Source organism: Lissotriton helveticus, chromosome 1_2 (assembly GCF_964261635.1).
Source record: "Lissotriton helveticus chromosome 1_2, aLisHel1.1, whole genome shotgun sequence".
Classification (NCBI taxonomy): domain Eukaryota; kingdom Metazoa; phylum Chordata; class Amphibia; order Caudata; family Salamandridae; genus Lissotriton; species Lissotriton helveticus.
In genome coordinates, this window is record NC_136058.1 from 434,791,469 (window position 1) to 434,811,657 (window position 20,189).

General features: G+C 43.3%; 1 protein-coding gene across 1 annotated transcript in view; it reads right to left on the reverse strand.

Moving 5' to 3' along the window:
• The window catches only part of LOC144805144 (collagen alpha-1(XII) chain-like), a 188,500-nt gene extending 170,706 nt beyond the window's left edge, over nt 1-17,794 (reverse strand). Inside the window, exons 1-3 of the mRNA XM_078671946.1 lie at nt 17,724-17,794; nt 16,387-16,482; nt 10,375-10,566 (exon numbers count right to left, since the gene is read on the reverse strand). Coding sequence (XP_078528072.1) covers nt 10,375-10,566; nt 16,387-16,482; nt 17,724-17,769 — 334 coding nt within the window. The 5' untranslated portion in view covers nt 17,770-17,794. The remainder of the gene's footprint in view (nt 1-10,374; nt 10,567-16,386; nt 16,483-17,723) is intronic.
• Nucleotides 17,795-20,189: the final 2,395 nt, after the last annotated feature.

The window sequence follows — 20,189 nt, forward strand, 5'->3', positions numbered from 1 at the left end:
GAATGAGGGGTCTGAGGGATATGCATGCATGTATCCATGCACAGTGAATGAGGGGTCTGATGGATATTGCATGCATGTATCCATGTACAGTGAATGAGGGGTCTGAGGGATATTGCATGCATGTATCCATGCACAGTGAATGAGGGGTCTGATGGATATTGCATGCATGTATCCATGTACAGTGAATGAGGGGTCTGAGGGATATTGCATGCATGTATCCATGTACAGTGAATGAGGGGTCTGATGGATATTGCATGCATGTATCCATGTACAGTGAAAGAGGGGTCTGAGGGATATTGGGGATATTGCATGCATGTATCCATGTACAGTGAATGAGGGGTCTGATGGATATTGCATGCATGTATCCATGTACAGTGAATGAGGGGTCTGAGGGATATTGCATCCATGTATCCATGTACAGTGAATGAGGGTCTGATGGATATTGCATGCATGTATCCATGTACAGTGAATGAGGTGTCTGAAGGATATTGCATACATGTATCCATGTCCAGTGAATGAGGGGTCTGATGGATATTGCATGCATGTATCCATGTACAGTGAATGAGGGGTCTGAGGGATATTGCATACATGTATCCATGTACAGTGAAAGGGAGGGGTCTGATGGATATTGCATGTATGTATCCATGTACAGTGAATGAGGGGTCTGAGGGATATTGCATACATGTATCCATGTACAGTGAATGAGGGGTCTGACGGATATTGCATGCATGTATCCATGTACAGTGAATGAGGGGTCTGATGGATATTGCATGCATGCATCCATGTACAGTGAATAATGGGGTCTGTGGGATATTGCATGCATGTATCTATGTACAGTGAATGAGGGGTCTGAGGGATATTGCATGCATGTATCCATGTACAGTGAATGAGGGGTCTGATGGATATTGCATACATATATCCATGTACAGTGAATGAGGGGTCTGAGGGATATTGCATGCATGTATCCATGTACAGTGAATAAGGGGTCTGAGGGATATTGCAGGCATGTATCCATGCACAGTGAATGAGGGGTCTGATGGATATTGCATGCATGTATCCATGTACAGTGAATGAGGGGTCTGATGGATATTGCATGCATGTATCCATGTACAGTGAATGAGGAGTCTGATAAATATTGCATACATGTATCCATGTACAGTGAATGAGGGGTCTGAGGGATATTGCATGCATGTATCCATGCACAGTGAATGAGGGGTCTGATGGATATTGCATGCATGTATCCATATACAGTGAATGAGGGGTCTGATGGATATTGCATACATGTATCCATGTACAGTGAAAGGGAGGGGTCTGAGGGATATTGCATGCATGTATCCATGTACAGTGAATGAGGGGTCTGAGGGATATTGCATGCATGTATCCATGCACAGTGAATGAGGGGTCTGATGGATATTGCATGCATGTATCCATGTACAGTGAATGAGGGGTCTGAGGGATATTGCATGCATGTATCCATGTACAGTGAATGAGGGGTCTGATGGTCATTGCATGCATGTATCCATGTACAGTGAATGAGGGGTCTGATGGATATTGCATACATGTATCCATGTACAGTGAATGAGGAGTCTGATGGATATTGCATGCATGTATCCATGTACAGTGAATGAGGGGTCTGAGGGATATTGCATGCATGTATCCATGTACAGTGAATGAGGGGTCTGAGGGATATTGCATGCATGTATCCATGTACAGTGAATGAGGGGTCTGATGGGTATTGCATACATGTATCCATGTACAGTGAATGAGGGGTCTGATGGGTATTGCATGCATGTATCAATGTACAGTGAATGAGGGGTCTGATGGATATTGCATGCATGTATCCATGTACAGTTAATGAGGGGTCTGATGGGTATTGCATGCATGTATCCATGTACAGTGAATGAGGGGTCTGATGGGTATTGCATGCATGTATCAATGTACAGTGAATGAGGAGTCTGATGGATATTGCATACATGTATCTTTGTACAGTGAATGAGGGGTCTGAGGGATATTGCATGCATGTATCCATGTACAGTGAATGAGGGGTCTGATGGATATTGCATGCATGTATCCATGTACAGTGAATGAGGGGTCTGAGGGATATTGCATGCATGTATCCATGCACAGTGAATGAGGGGTCTGATGAATATTGCATGCATGTATCCATGTACAGTGAATGAGGGGTCTGAGGGATATTGCATGCATGTATCCATGTACAGTGAATGAGGGGGTCTGATGGTCATTGCATGCATGTATCCATGTACAGTGAATGAGGGGTCTGATGGATATTGCATACATGTATCCATGTACAGTGAATGAGGAGTCTGATGGATATTGCATGCATGTATCCATGTACAGTGAATGAGGGGTCTGAGGGATATTGCATGCATGTATCCATGTACAGTGAATGAGGGGTCTGAGGGATATTGCATGCATGTATCCATGTACAGTGAATGAGGGGTCTGATGGGTATTGCATACATGTATCCATGTACAGTGAATGAGGGGTCTGATGGGTATTGCATGCATGTATCAATGTACAGTGAATGAGGGGTCTGATGGATATTGCATGCATGTATCCATGTACAGTTAATGAGGGGTCTGATGGGTATTGCATGCATGTATCCATGTACAGTGAATGAGGGGTCTGATGGGTATTGCATGCATGTATCAATGTACAGTGAATGAGGAGTCTGATGGATATTGCATACATGTATCTATGTACAGTGAATGAGGGGTCTGAGGGATATTGCATGCATGTATCCATGTACAGTGAATGAGGGGTCTGATGGATATTGCATGCATGTATCCATGTACAGTGAATGAGGGGTCTGAGGGATATTGCATGCATGTATCTATGTACAGTGAATGAGGGGTCTGAGGGATATTGCATGCATGTATCCATGTACATTGAATGAGGGGTCTGAGGGATATTGCATGCATGTATCCATGTACAGTGAATGAGGGGTCTGAGGGATATTGCATGCATGTATCCATGTACAGTGAATGAGGGGTCTGAGGGATATTCCATACATGTATCCATGTACTGTGAATGAGGGTTCTGAGGGATATTGCATGCATGTATCCATGTACAGTGAATGAGGGGTCTGATGGATATTGCATGCATGTATCCATGTACTGTGAATGAGGGGTCTGATGGATATTGCATACATGTATCCATGTACAGTGAATGAGGGGTCTGATGGGTATTGCATGCATGTATCCATGTACTGTGAATGAGGGTTCTGAGGGATATTGCATGCATGTATCCATGTACAGTGAATGAGGGGTCTGAGGGATATTGCATGCATGTATCCATGTTCAGTGAATGATGGCTCGGATAGATATTGCATACATGTATCTATGTACAGTGAATGAGGGGTCTGATTGATATTGCATACATGTATCCATGTACAGTGAATGAGGGGTCTGATGGAAATTGCATGCATGTATCCATGTACAGTGAATGAGGAGTCTGATAGATATTGTATACATGTATCCATGTACAGTGAATGAGGGGTCTGAGGGATATTGCATGCATGTATCCATATACAGTGAATGAGGGGTCTGAGGGATATTGCATGCATGTATCCATATACAGTGAATGAGGGGTCTGATGGATATTGCATACATGGATCCATGTACAGTGAATGAGGGGTCTGATGGATATTGCATGCATGTATCCATGTACAGTGAATGAGGGGTCTGAGGGATATTGCATACATGTATCCATGTACAGTGAAAGGGAGGGGTCTGAGGGATATTGCATGCTTGTATCCATGTACAGTGAATGAGGGGTCTGAGGGATATTGCATGCATGTATCCATGCACAGTGAATGAGGGGTCTGATGGATATTGCATGCATGTATCCATGTACAGTGAATGAGGGGTCTGATGGATATTGCATGCATGTATCCATGTACAGTGAATGAGGGGTCTGAGGGATATTGCATGCATGTATCCATGTACAGTGAATGAGGGGTCTGAGGGATATTGCATGCATGTATCCATGTACAGTGAATGAGGGGTCTGATGGGTATTGCATACATGTATCCATGTACAGTGAATGAGGGTCTGATGGGTATTGCATGCATGTATCAATGTACAGTGAATGAGGGGTCTGATGGATATTGCATGCATGTATCCATGTACAGTTAATGAGGGGTCTGATGGGTATTGCATGCATGTATCCATGTACAGTGAATGAGGGGTCTGATGGGTATTGCATGCATGTATCAATGTACAGTGAATGAGGAGTCTGATGGATATTGCATACATGTATCTTTGTACAGTGAATGAGGGGTCTGAGGGATATTGCATGCATGTATCCATGTACAGTGAATGAGGGGTCTGATGGATATTGCATGCATGTATCCATGTACAGTGAATGAGGGGTCTGAGGGATATTGCATGCATGTATCTATGTACAGTGAATGAGGGGTCTGAGGGATATTGCATGCATGTATCCATGTACATTGAATGAGGGGTCTGAGGGATATTGCATGCATGTATCCATGTACAGTGAATGAGGGGTCTGAGGGATATTGCATGCATGTATCCATGTACAGTGAATGAGGGGTCTGAGGGATATTCCATACATGTATCCATGTACTGTGAATGAGGGTTCTGAGGGATATTGCATGCATGTATCCATGTACAGTGAATGAGGGGTCTGATGGATATTGCATGCATGTATCCATGTACTGTGAATGAGGGGTCTGATGGATATTGCATACATGTATCCATGTACAGTGAATGAGGGGTCTGATGGGTATTGCATGCATGTATCCATGTACTGTGAATGAGGGTTCTGAGGGATATTGCATGCATGTATCCATGTACAGTGAATGAGGGGTCTGAGGGATATTGCATGCATGTATCCATGTTCAGTGAATGATGGCTCGGATAGATATTGCATACATGTATCTATGTACAGTGAATGAGGGGTCTGATTGATATTGCATACATGTATCCATGTACAGTGAATGAGGGGTCTGATGGAAATTGCATGCATGTATCCATGTACAGTGAATGAGGAGTCTGATAGATATTGTATACATGTATCCATGTACAGTGAATGAGGGGTCTGAGGGATATTGCATGCATGTATCCATATACAGTGAATGAGGGGTCTGAGGGATATTGCATGCATGTATCCATATACAGTGAATGAGGGGTCTGATGGATATTGCATACATGGATCCATGTACAGTGAATGAGGGGTCTGATGGATATTGCATGCATGTATCCATGTACAGTGAATGAGGGGTCTGAGGGATATTGCATACATGTATCCATGTACAGTGAAAGGGAGGGGTCTGAGGGATATTGCATGCTTGTATCCATGTACAGTGAATGAGGGGTCTGAGGGATATTGCATGCATGTATCCATGCACAGTGAATGAGGGGTCTGATGGATATTGCATGCATGTATCCATGTACAGTGAATGAGGGGTCTGATGGATATTGCATGCATGTATCCATGTACAGTGAATGAGGGGTCTGAGGGATATTGCATGCATGTATCCATGTACAGTGAATGAGGGGTCTGAGGGATATTGCATGCATGTATCCATGTACAGTGAATGAGGGGTCTGATGGGTATTGCATACATGTATCCATGTACAGTGAATGAGGGTCTGATGGGTATTGCATGCATGTATCAATGTACAGTGAATGAGGGGTCTGATGGATATTGCATGCATGTATCCATGTACAGTTAATGAGGGGTCTGATGGGTATTGCATGCATGTATCCATGTACAGTGAATGAGGGGTCTGATGGGTATTGCATGCATGTATCAATGTACAGTGAATGAGGAGTCTGATGGATATTGCATACATGTATCTTTGTACAGTGAATGAGGGGTCTGAGGGATATTGCATGCATGTATCCATGTACAGTGAATGAGGGGTCTGATGGATATTGCATGCATGTATCCATGTACAGTGAATGAGGGGTCTGAGGGATATTGCATGCATGTATCCATGTACAGTTAATGAGGGGTCTGATGGGTATTGCATGCATGTATCCATGTACAGTGAATGAGGGGTCTGATGGGTATTGCATGCATGTATCAATGTACAGTGAATGAGGAGTCTGATGGATATTGCATACATGTATCTTTGTACAGTGAATGAGGGGTCTGAGGGATATTGCATGCATGTATCCATGTACAGTGAATGAGGGGTCTGATGGATATTGCATGCATGTATCCATGTACAGTGAATGAGGGGTCTGAGGGATATTGCATGCATGTATCCATGTACAGTGAATGAGGGGTCTGATGGATATTGCATGCATGTATCCATGTACAGTGAATGAGGGGTCTGATGGTCATTGCATGCATGTATCCATGTACAGTGAATGAGGGGTCTGATGGATATTGCATACATGTATCCATGTACAGTGAATGAGGAGTCTGATGGATATTGCATGCATGTATCCATGTACAGTGAATGAGGGGTCTGAGGGATATTGCATACATGTATCCATGTACAGTGAATGAGGGGTCTGATGGATATTGCATGCATGTATCCATGTACAGTGAATGAGGGGTCTGATGGATATTGCATGCATGTATCCATGTACAGTGAATGAGCGGTCTGAGGGATATTGCATACATGTATCCATGTACAGTGAATGAGGGGTCTGATGGATATTGCATGCATGTATCCATGTACAGTGAATGAGGGGTCTGAGGGATATTGCATGCATGTATCCATGTACAGTGAATGAGGGGTCTGATGGATATTGCATGCATGTATCCATGTACAGTGAATGAGGGGTCTGAGGGATATTGCATGCATGTATCCATGTACAGTTAATGAGGGGTCTGATGGGTATTGCATGCATGTATCCATGTACAGTGAATGAGGGGTCTGATGGGTATTGCATGCATGTATCAATGTACAGTGAATGAGGAGTCTGATGGATATTGCATACATGTATCTTTGTACAGTGAATGAGGGGTCTGAGGGATATTGCATGCATGTATCCATGTACAGTGAATGAGGGGTCTGATGGATATTGCATGCATGTATCCATGTACAGTGAATGAGGGGTCTGAGGGATATTGCATGCATGTATCCATGTACAGTGAATGAGGGGTCTGATGGATATTGCATGCATGTATCCATGTACAGTGAATGAGGGGTCTGATGGTCATTGCATGCATGTATCCATGTACAGTGAATGAGGGGTCTGATGGATATTGCATACATGTATCCATGTACAGTGAATGAGGAGTCTGATGGATATTGCATGCATGTATCCATGTACAGTGAATGAGGGGTCTGAGGGATATTGCATACATGTATCCATGTACAGTGAATGAGGGGTCTGATGGGTATTGCATGCATGTATCCATGCACTGTGAATGAGGGGTCTGATGGATATTGCATACATGTATCCATGTACAGTGAATGAGGGGTCTGATGGATATTGCATACATGTATCCATGTACAGTGAATGAGGGGTCTGAGGGATATTGCATACATGTATCCATGTACAGTGAATGAGGGGTCTGATGGATATTGCATGCATGTATCCATGTACAGTGAATGAGGGGTCTGATGGATATTGCATACATGTATCCATGTACAGTGAAAGGTAGGCAATCCTGACAGAAGAGGTCAGATCCTACCTGTAGATACAGATCGGGGGATCTCATACCTCAGGAGCAAAGGCCCTCACACCCCCGAAGGGTGTCATGATTCAGCATCGGGTAGTTCTTCATTTGGCCGGTGCTGCAATACCCAACAGGCCCTCAATCCCCCGAGGGGAGTCATGCTTCATCGTCAGACAGCTCCTCGTTTGGCCGGCACTGCAATACCCAAAGGGCCCTGCAGGGGGGCTGTTTGCTGGAGTTCTTTTATTTTTTGCCAATGTGAAGAGTGAGGTGTAGAGTGGGTGTGATAACGTGAGTAGACTGGTGTAGAGATGAGGTAAAAATAACTTGGAAAACCCAAGGTAATTTTAATAACTGTGCTCCCTTGTTATGATTAAAATCAGGCAGGCTAGAAATGGATGCAACGGTCCGATCAAGCACAAGGTGATGTTTTAAGGGAAGGTCAAAGTTTTTCTTGCCTAATTACTGTCGAAAACATCATACCAATTCATCAGGACCAGCGCCCTAATCTATTCGTGTGAGTGTCGGTGACAAGTGTCTGTGAGTTATGCCGCACCCTACAAAATATCACACTAGTAAACAGTATACCTTCAGGATAAAAGCTGACCTAAAGAAGTAGATAAAACAAAGAAAATGAACAGAACAAAGAATAGCATGCTGTGCATTGAGAACAAGTGCATGCTGAGGCCGTCAACACCCTTATATTGTGGGTGTGGAACGCACTAGTTTAAGCATGATTCATGCAAAGGTACCACACACCGACAAGACTGACACGTAACACTCAGCGTAAGCCCAGAAGTATAGCATGTGGACAGAAGTGGAGGCGAAAGCCCCGGTCCCAAGTAAGAAGGCTTACCAAGTATGGGGAAAACTGCACCCCAACAATGAATGGTACTTTGGGGGGACAATATGGAAAGAATCAAATGATTGTGAGCATCAGAAACAAGTAATGCTAGGGGGGCCGGTCCAGTGGAGCCGGTCTGGGGGGTGGGGGGAGGTGTATAGTCACGATATGCTTCTACTCTTTTGAATTTTTATTGTTTTGGTCTTGTTTCATTTATTACATTAAGAGTTATTTTTCTAATTTTGTGTGGAATCTTTTTGGGGGGTGTTTTCACTGTTTTACTGTTTGATATGTTCACAAATACTTTACACATTGCCTTTAAGTTAAGGCTGACAGCTCTGTGCTAAGCTAGCAGTGTGCAAGCACAGGTTAATTTAGGGTGTGTTTGTGACTTTCCCTGACTAGGATTGTGGTTACTGTTTGACCAGCGCTTTCACCCCAATCAACCAGGAACCCAATTTCTATCAGCAGCCATTAAGGTACTTTGCTTTATTAAAAAGCAATCGCAGACATGGTGGTCTGCTAACCCTTGCAGGCCAGTATCTCTGTGATGACTGTGATTCCTAATGGGTCACAAATTGCAACCTCCCTCATTAATATGCATGAGGTAGATCAATTTGCAACCCACAAGGAATCCCTAAATGAAACTCAATGACTTTCATACATTAGGAACACCATGTTCTTATTTACGAGAACTGAGAGAATCGCAAATTGGAAATCGGTGTTTGTAGATCTGGCCCTTAATCCTTTAGACCAGTGGTCTACCAAAGGCAGGTGAAAGCACGGAGAGCAAACAAAGCACGTGGGTTTGGGATCGACGCAACATTCAGATCAGATCGATTCTAAATACCCCGGACTGTGTTGGCAGCTCTCAGGATCTCGCTTTATTTCCTGACTTCATATTGGCCTGCAGGGGCTTTGAGGAGACACATTTTACTCTATAAACATTCTACATAAACAAGTTTAGGTTTACTCATATTGTTTTGTGTTTTTGCTTGTGTTACAGAGGGCACTATGGGGTACAAGGATATGGGAGTATATAAATTCACAGAAAAATAAGGGATACTATGGGGGTCTTCGCAAGTCTTCCTATAATAAAAAAGCTGCTTTTTAAAACCAATCACTGAAATTCACCAGTTATACATCAATGACACAAGTATAACTTGTACATCATGGATTGAAGTTGTCATCAGCGATGTTATACGTGTTGTTGTAAGCAATGCATCTTAGCGGTGCAAGTTATATTATGTCAGGTACGTATATCTGGTGAATATCGGTGTTTTTTTGTTTTTTAACATTAGTTTTTGTTATCATTAGAAGACCTACCTATATCGCCACTTTAACCTTTGCTCTTTTCAGTGAATTTCTATGGTTTCTATAATATAAAGTAATATCCGATTATGATATGTCTGCATTGCAGGCTGGTTCTGGTGTTGTGTGTGCAGCTAACTTACCATGAACCCACAGCTCTACTGATTCCGCCTCACACTTTCATAAACCACTAATCCCTGGTGCACACTGACATCCCTCCCTTGTTATTCACTGATCCCTGGTCCACACTGACATCCCTCCCTTGTTAAGCACTGATCCCTGGTGCACACTGACATCCCTCCCTTGTTAAGCACTGATCCCTGGTGCACACTGACATCCCTCCCTTGTTAAGCACTGATCCCTGGTGCACACTGATATCCCTCCCTTGTTAAGCACTGATCCCTGGTGCACACTGACATCCCTCCCTTGTAATGCACTGATCCCTGGTGCACACTGACATCCCTCCCTTGTTATTCACTGATCCCTGGTCCACACTGACATCCCTCCCTTGTAATGCACTGATCGCTGGGGCACACTGACATCCCTCCCTTGTTATGCACACACATTACAGATACTTTACCAGTACATACCTTTTTGAAATAGTATATGATTCTTTTCAGCTGGATGGAGGCATTGAGTGGGTTTCAGAAGAGAGGCAACAGAAGTCTGGAATGACCGGTCCTTATGTTGAAAGGCTTGTTGAAGCCCAGCACAGCTCTTTGCATTAGGATGGATATCAGCAGAGCTCCTCGCTTTGGGATTGTAAAATATTTCTCGCTCCACTGCAATACAGAAGGACCAGGAAAGACAGAGTGACTACAGGATGGGAGAATAAACAGCTCAGAGACTGAGCGAGGAGCAAAGGTACTCTTCAGCAAGACTGACATAGGTCTACATTGTTTCCAGTAATAACAACAAGCACTCAAGAGGCACTTTACACCATCAATGTAAACACTGGTACAGTGTGAAAATTGACTGACTCAATTGATATAACAATACTAGAGAATGACCATGATAATTCGGATCTACACTACTAGACACATCACAATCAATGCTGATTGCTCCACGGCATCTAATGGGGCCACTTTCATGTCTTGATCATTTTGTAACAAGATCACAGAGAAAGCAGACAACACCCAACTCCAAGATCAACACCAACCATCCCCTGCCTGACTATCGATCTGGCATTAGTTCGTCCTGCAGCATGGAGACAACTTTCAGCCTGATTCATCAAGCTGATTTGCGCTCGCAAAGGGCCAGATTCTGAGAATCTGGCCCTTTGCGAGTGCGATTTTTGCATTTGGTATTCATCATCCCATATGCAAAAATCGCTATTTAAGAATTCGCATATTTGCGAGGAATTGGATTTAAGGAATCTCTAATAGAGATTCCTTAAATGCAATTCATCAACCAAATAGAAATAGCGAAATCGCTATATTTGGTCTCAGTTTACCACCAGGTCTGACTTGGTGGTAAATTGCGTAAATAGTGTAAAAAGCACTTTAGTGCATTTTTTTCTTTTGCATGTTACACACACACATGTCCTTTGGACATGTGTGTGCGCAACACCTGTTCAAATGTGCATTTTAGGGGTGCTACAGGGTGTCCTTTGGACACCCCTGGCACCCTTAAAATCGCTATCTGATTTGCGAGTAGCAAATTGCTACTCGCAAATAAGGGATACTCCCCATTCATTCCTATGGGCCTTTTGGCCCATAGGAATGAATGGGGAGTTATTCCTTTTTTTGCGAGTAGCAAATTGCTACTCGCAAATAGAGAACATGTAGGAATCGCTATTTATTTAGCAATTCCTACATGAATACCGTTTTGCATGTCCTCAATAGCGAGTCGCTATGATTCGCTATTAGGGCCACGCAAAACGGCCCCTTGATGAATCAGGCTGCAACCTACAAATCATAGACTGTGTCCTTCTGATTACTCATAGAGATGTCCGTTGCCTCCTGATATTACTGAACCTCCCAGCTGCCTTCAACACTGATGAGCACCTCATCCTTATTGACACTGTTTAGTCTCAAATGGGTTTCCATGGAGACGCCCTTCATTGGTTCTCCGCCTGCCTTTCCAACTAACATGAGTTCATTCACATGGGCAACTGCTGGTCCCCAAAGATGTGGCTCACCTGTGGAGTACCTCAGTGTTTCATAGTGTCCTGCATCGTCTTCAGCTCCAACAGGGAGCCCCTTCTGGCTCTACTCACAGATAACATGAAAGGTCACCACTACACTCATGACTCACAGCTGTATTTGAAGGTCACCTCTGTGACAGACACCAAATTCTTAACGTGCTTCTTGTACCTCGTACAGACCAGGATGTACAGCACCTACCTGAAGTTTAATCTCAGCAAACTAGAAATCCTGCTGTTCCCCGAGAACAACATCCAACAACTAGTCATGCCTGGCTCAAGGACAAAGAACCTGGATGGATTTAAACACAAATTTACACCTCATGCTATCTCACTCTGGACACAGATCTCACCTTCAAGGAACACATTTCCAAGAAAACTAAGAGGGCCGGAGACCAGCCCTTTCTACTAACTGAGACTAACTCGAAAGAAACTTTAGACCCCCCCATTCATCTGCTTGGTAGCAATGCTCTGCTCCACAAGCTTCTCCTTAAGAGCATTCTTCGTACAGCAGTGCAGCAGGACGGCCAATGATGGACCTGAAGAACTATGACCAATGACCCCGCCCTAATGGATCTCCACTGATTGCACCTCACAGCCTGTAGCATCATCAAAACCAGCTGTATCATCTACAAAGCCTTACAAATGGTAACCACACATATCTAGCTAATAAGCCAACCATCTCCCGGCGACCCACACCAGGGACACTATCAGACTGGAGATGAAGAGATGGAAAAATCAACAACAAGGCAAGAGGCTTTCTCCATCCATGCATCTAGAATATGGAACAACAATCCCATACAGCCAGAAGTGCTCCAATTTAAAGAAAGCGCTAAATATCCACCTCTTTAAAGAACTTTAGCTCACAATGCAGTACAGTGTGCCTTTGTTATTAATAAACAGCTGACTCTTCAGTCACACGATGAGTGTATCTTTGCCTTTGACACTCTAAATGCTCTGCTGCCTTTCAGCTATGTTAGCTTTATATACATACCAAATACATACATTCAAAACTTGGGCAATATCACATATTTCATTTATATGCATAGATGTCTGGAACAAAACAGTCAGATTATGAAGCCAATCCTTAGAGCAATATAGGGCAATTAAAAATACTTTGAAACAGAAAAATAGCGACAGACTCAAATAATGAAATCAGATGGGCGCTATTGCAAGTCTATGGTTTAGAAGCACAATGTAGGATTAGACATACAAAGCCATGTTATGCTCACAAACCCTACAATTCTCAAAATCACAGGGTTTGCCACCACGAAATGTCCATTTACTAAGTACTAAAATCCGTTGGACCAGCATAGGTTTTGTCACACATATCAAATCACAATTAGGAAGGGCTATAAAAGGGGTGTTCCTTCCTAACTACAGTTTGGTATTATACGCACAATGGTTTCTCACTGTAAATGCCGCCACAAACCATTGACCAGTTCCCGAAACCCAGAAGGAGGAGGTAACTGCTTTGCTAAGGGGAAGGGGTTCGGAGGGGACTTTTGAAAGTCATGTCAGTTGATAACGGGGGGAACTGGCAATGGTCAACGGGACCCCCGCTTGCTCTCCCCGAGATCTTCTCAAATGAGATTTTTTTAAAGCAACACCAGCCCCTTTAATGAAACAAGACTCCTTTTTTAAAGAAAAAGTGTTTCACAATGTAAATACAAGAATGGAGGTCTGCCTCTCATTGCAGGTCTTCGGCCCTGAATTCACAGCTAAGGATAGTGATTGCAATTTGTGACCTTCCTAATTAATATCCATCAGACCGGTCCTTTTGCTGCCTCCTGCGAATGTACATTTAGCCATTCAACTTTTTGTACATGTGTTGAATCACAAATTACATTACCTTTCGGGGGTGGGTACACTAAGAGGGTATTGTAATTTTCAAAAATGTATTTGTATTTCAGGGTTTTTATTTTGTTTTCATATGGACTACATCCTAGCTGATATAGTAGGCAAACGGATGAAAGGCAATCAATTAAGATGCTTTGATTGCACGCAGTGCCTGCTAGGAAAGCTCGGGGATATATAACTATAATCTATGTTAATGGTATTTGTTTAGAAAGTACCAGCCTCTTTTATGCACTTTAGCCATACTTTCAAACTCCAGCTGCTTTAAGAAACCAACTTTAGATACCCATTGGATGCGAGTAAGATTCTCCAGAAATGGGTTGGCTTCCAATGTTCACCAAACGCGGGTTGTGCACAGAAGGGGGTGGGAATATACGTAGGTAAACATGTACAATTCCAAGTATAAGTCACGTAGACAGATCCAGGAGGGAGTTGGGCTTTTGTACACAGAAGGCTAAATCAGTCAAATCTTATCTTAGCTACACTTTATGCACCAGTTCTCGATAACCCTCTACCTCTACTCCAGCTTAAACAGGCTTTAACTAGTATCCCTGGCCCTATCATATGGCGGGGTGATTTCAACTTTCTTCAGGATCCACCAGTTGACTCTTTCAAGAATGCCCGAAAACAAAATAAGCCTCAGGTGACCATTGCTGTGAACAGTTGCAAAAGGAATTCAGACCTGGTGGACCTGTTGCGGCTTTGAACTCCAAGGAAACATGCCTTCTCATGCTTCTCTGCAAAATATAACACGGTCTCCAGGTTAGACTTCTTACTGGTTTGACATGTTCTCATAATGAACACGCACAATTACATCCCTAACCCGTTCTCAGACCATGCATTAGTTAAAATGGTAATAGCAGAGGCAGGGCCTGAAAAAAAACCCTAGGAGGTGGTATTTTAATAAAATCAACTTAGAAAGAGAGAACTGGTGCACAGAAGTAAATGAAACTAGAAGCTTTTTTTAATAACAATTCAGATACCTCCTCGATAGCCATGGTATGGGACGCCTTTAAGGCTGCACTACGAGGGAGCAGCCACACCAGGTCCAACAAGGACTAGCGCTAGCTACTTTAAACTACTCGACTGGGGAGGGAGGGCTCTCCCTCCCAAACATAAGGGAGTACTACCACGCAAACTTTGCACACAATAATCACAGCTCAACTCTCCAGTTATGGCAAAAATGTTAGATGACTATAAAATCACAGACCCAATGAGGATAACTAAGAACCCAAAGAAAGTGCGATCAGGGTTCTCCAATGACGTTTAAAACAAAAAACCCAATTGTTAAAATGTTATGATATCCCTTGGATAAATAGTTCTACAAGACTGGCCGACCTATACATTAGGGAGGACAGGCTGTTGCAAACCAGTGTATTAAATAAGTGGGATAAGAATGGGGGTACAGACAAGTAGGAGACTTTCTTAACTCAGAGATTAGGCTGCTTCATTCCAGAGATATGCTCAAGTGATCATATATCCAAATCAAGCATGTTTTAGAAAGTATTAGTCTTAAAGCGCTAAGAATAAGAACAGAATTAAGCGAAGCATTACAGATAAGCGGTCAATAAGCAAACGGGTGAAAATCTTCAATGAAAATAAATCCTCCATTGTTTATAAAAAAGCTCAAGATGAATGGCAGAAAAAAGAAGGCCTTCAGATCTCCCGAGCAGTCTGGATTAGAATGAAGAAACTTAATGTAACAACAATTAGAGGCGCCAATTTTAGAAGAATGCAATTTTACACAAAATGGTTAATGTATAGGACCCCTTCGCTTCTCCGTAAGATATACCCCCAGATTGAGGATAGGTGTTTTCATTGTTCCAGGGAGGGAGGAGGTACTTGGTCTCATATTGTCTGGGATTGCCCAAAGATCAAGCACCTACGGTAAAAAATTGAGAAGCACCTCCGAACGACTACAGGGCAAGTTTTAACTATTGATAACTATATTTCTTTCCTGGGATGCTCTCCAAACATATCGATGGATAAAATGCAAGAGTAATGTTTATTGATTTCAGCCCTAGAGGCAAGATCATTAATTCTGCAAAATTGGTGCAGCGATATTATACCCCCATTCAAGCTTGGAGAGCTGAACTCCATAAAGTCAAAGAGTTAGAGAGACGATATGCGTTTCAGATCAGGGTCTCTTACATAATTTGAGAAACACAGAAATTCCATAGAAAATTAATCTGTGTAAAGAAAAAGAATGACAAAAAAAGAGAAATGTTAAAAGGAAATTGTGCAAACTGCGACTCCCTTTTTGTTATTTCCTGTTCTGTGTATTTTTTCAACAATGTTTTTTGATCTAGAATGGGTTATGTATGTGGTAATGATGTCAACCAAAATCGAGCACTGCAAGCACCAAGCACTTTATTTCGTATATGTGTGTCATGCTATGAATTGAACTCTCAGTTAAAAAAAATTGCATTTCCTTTCGCAAACCAGTCGGTGGGAAACTGCACATCCCTAGTTTGTGAATGGGATTAGTATATCCAATTCCACATACTTGCTACCGGCTCCTAACAAAACTATCTATGTTTGTAGCTGTATTGGTGGGCCATAGACCAGTCCGGTGTATGAAGATGTGATCACTGCTGCTTACCCAGACGGTAAAGAACGATGATTATGAAGGTCCACACGGCTGTCATCACTCCCAGGGCTATTGCTTGTCTCCTCACACGACGGAGCTCTAAGAGAACTGCAAATAAAATAATACATGATTATTATTCACCTTTCAATACCTGAAGTACAACCTCAGTGAATATGTACAGCCCTGTCATAGCAAGTGTCTTTTATTGTGTATCAGGACTAGCCAGTGACGCTGTGTGTGTCCCAGGTCCAGTCAGTGACTCTGTGTGTGTGCCAGGCCCAGTAAGTGCCTCTGTGTGTGCACCAGGTCCAGTAAGCAACTCTGTGTGTGTGCCAAGTCCAGTAAGTCACTGTGTGTGTCTCAGGTCCAGTGAGTGACTCTGTGTGTGCCAGGTCTAGTAAGTGCGTCTGTGTGTGTGCCAGGTCCAGTAAGTTACTTTGGGTGTGTGCCAGGTCCAGTAAGTTTCTCTGTGTGTGTGCCAAGTGCACCAGGTCCAGTAAGTGCCTCTGTGTGTGTCAGGTCCAGTAAGTTACTCTCTGTGTGTGTTCCAGGTCCAGTGAGTGACTCTGAGTGTGTGTGTCAGGACTAGTCAGTGACCCTGTGTGTGTGTCAGGCCCAGTCAATGACAGTGAGTGTGTACCAGGACATGACACTGAGCATTTGCCACAACTGTTAGAGTACTATAGTGTGTGTTAGGGTAACCAGTGCCTCCCATCTGTGCCAACATTGGTCAATGACTTTCAGAGTCTGCCAAGACACCACAGATTGCTAGTGTATACCAAAGTGTAATACTGGCTCTCAGCGTGTGCTGACCTAGACAGCATTTCCTTGTGTGTGACAGGTCTAGTTATCAGTTTTCAATGTGTGTCAAAACTGACCATTGACTCTCAGCGTGTTTGCAGTCCGGCCGGTGACTCTGTTTGTGCCAAACCCAGACCCTGGTTGTCTGCGTGTACCAGGTGTACCCAGTAACTCCTAGTGTCCACCAGGACTAGCTTCTGAGTCTCAACGCGTACTGTGGTCTTTGACTCAGTGTGTCCCAAGATGGGACACTGACTAACAGCGTGCGACAACCCTAGCAGGTCAGTTCAGTGTATCCATGACTAGTCAGTAAGTATCAGTGTGCATCATTCATGGCCAGTGACCCCCAGTGAGCTCCATGACTAGCCTGTGTGTCTCAGTGAGCGCCATATTTAGAGATTTGGCTCTGGGTGTATGCCAAGATGGGACACTGACTATCAGTTAGAGACAACACAGTGTATTCCATGACTGTTGAGTAAATCCCAGTGTGAGTTGAAAGCTGACCCCATCACTCTGTATCCTCATAGCAGCTCGAAGGGCGGCCTTACCTGCGGGCGAAGGTTCACCCCTCCTCGGAGCACTGGTTGACGCCATTTGATCCTCTGCAATCCACAGGGCTCTGTGTAGAGAAGAGCGTGGATACAAGTTGTTTGTACCTAATACAGACACAGGAAACACCCTAGCAAGTGCTGATGCATCTCTCCATGACGCACACCGTGGGGGAGGAGGGAGGTGCAGAGGATCAGATACAATCTTGTTACTGCTGCAGTTTGTTTGAGATGGAGAGATGCTGAGAGTCAAGATAAGAGGCAGCATCACCAACACCTATCTTCAGTGTTGCGTAGGAAAGAGGTGGGTGGGAGAGAGAAAGAGACCGAGAGAGAGGCAGAGAGGGAGGGACAGAGAGAGAGAGAAAGAGGCATTTGTGCAAGGGAAAGTGCTGTGAATAGAGAAAAAGGTAAATATGCCCCCAAGTCTGGAAAGAACCCTGAGCTAATCCTCGTTCACCTAACTTGGGACACTATGGGACATATTTACAAGGGATTTGCACCACTGGAGTGTCCCTTCTACCGATGTTCCAGTGGCACAATGTCCTGCACCATTTTTACAAAGCGGCGTTAAGCCACTTTTTGAGGCTTAACGCCGCTTTGTACACATGGTCCCTTTTCACACAGGTATCTGCGTGAAAGGGGCGTGCAATGGGTGTTGCTTTGGGCGCTCCACCTCTACACCATTGCTTTTCATGCTGCTCCAGATGTACAAGGATCTGTAAATCTGAGGCAGCGCCAAAAACAAATGCCATTGAAAAACAGGCGCTATAGTGGCGCAACGAGGAGAAACACTTTTATTTCTCCTTGTTTTTGCTTTGAAGGTGTTCCTTCCTGCAGATGAGAAACCCTTAAATTAACCCTGGGCAATGAACTCCGCTCCGCTAGTGGAAGCTGCAAAGATTTTGTAACTACGCATTTCATTGAAAACATGGAATTCATGCAATAATTCCCACTCTGCTGCGCAATGGAGTTACCTACTGTACCCACAACCCTTTCATAAATCAACTTTAGCTTTACATGCTACAAAAAACATATAACCTATTCACAAAAGTGAACTTTGAAAAACATCAGGCAATGAGAGAGATGATGATTTAGGGGTCACCCCTTATTTAGGGGGAGGGCAAGCAGATACCTTGAACACAAACAGCATATCATGCTAAACAATTCGGTGGTTGTCCCATCCTCCTAGGACCACCCCAAGCACAGGTATGGGCAAAAATACAGTGCCAACCAAAGGCGCAGCCAAGTATTATGGGACGAGGTCCCAGAGTTTAGTGAATATTATACTATTAGCTCTCAGCTGAGCCCAAGAGCCTACCCCTTGAGGAATGTTTTGATATTGGATATTATAATATTCACTGCACCCTAGAATATTGTCAGGGCATGGCCTTTGGTTGGAATTGCAATTTTTGCCCATAACTGTCCTGGGGGGGGGGGGGGGTCCTAAGAGGATGGGACCATCACTGAATCGTTCAGCAAGATGTGTTCTTTGTTTTCAAGGCATCTGCTTGGTTCAACAACAAACGCGGGTCCCTGGGTACACTAATGCTAGGAAGAGGAGGCAGGGAAAAATACCAACAACAACACAGGGGCCTCTTCCTAGAAACTATTAATCTATAGGTAATATATCCATCAATCTCTATATATGAACATTGTCCCACACTAGAACAGTTATTTGAAAAACATATCACTTTATTTTTTTATCCATTAATCATGTCTTTTTTTTGCATAAAAAGTATATACAATATAATTCAATAAAATAGACATATCACACAGCCCCCAAGCAACCTCATGCAACCAAGCATCCTCACAGGCAACCACAAAACCATATATTTTTTATTTATTTTATTTATTTATTTATTTTTTTTATTTACAAAGTTTTATATAGCGCAAACTTGAGCCCGAAGGATATCAGAGAGCTTTACAATTTGAGGCAAAGGTAACAAATCAGAACGCAGCTGAGCTCAAACAAAAAAAAACATTATATTTCCATACTCATACCTTTGTGCATGAAGTTCCTTGATCCTAAGCTGTATTACAAGGATTCTAACGTGTGACATGCAAATAAAACAAGAGTCTCTTGACCGAAAACCATAGCTCCCCATCGTGTGAGAACCACAATTGCTTTACAGGCACAGTATATTTAGTACACACATATAAACCCAATCCCAATGTGTTTCTATACACTATTGGTTCCTGCTTCATAACACTGTAAATTATATATATTACTATTGCCACCAGTACTTTATTTTATCCATTTTAAATGATGAATAGCTGTGTTTGTCCTGCAGGGATTCAAACTTGATACTAGCTTGTTGGACACCGATCTTACCACCAAGTGTTCTGCTCCACTGAGCTGTCCACTTCCCACCCACAATCCCCTTAATTGAGGATCCATGAGAAAGAGTACGCTGGCACTACATAGAACGCAGATATTTTTGTCCATATGTTAATGCTGTTTAA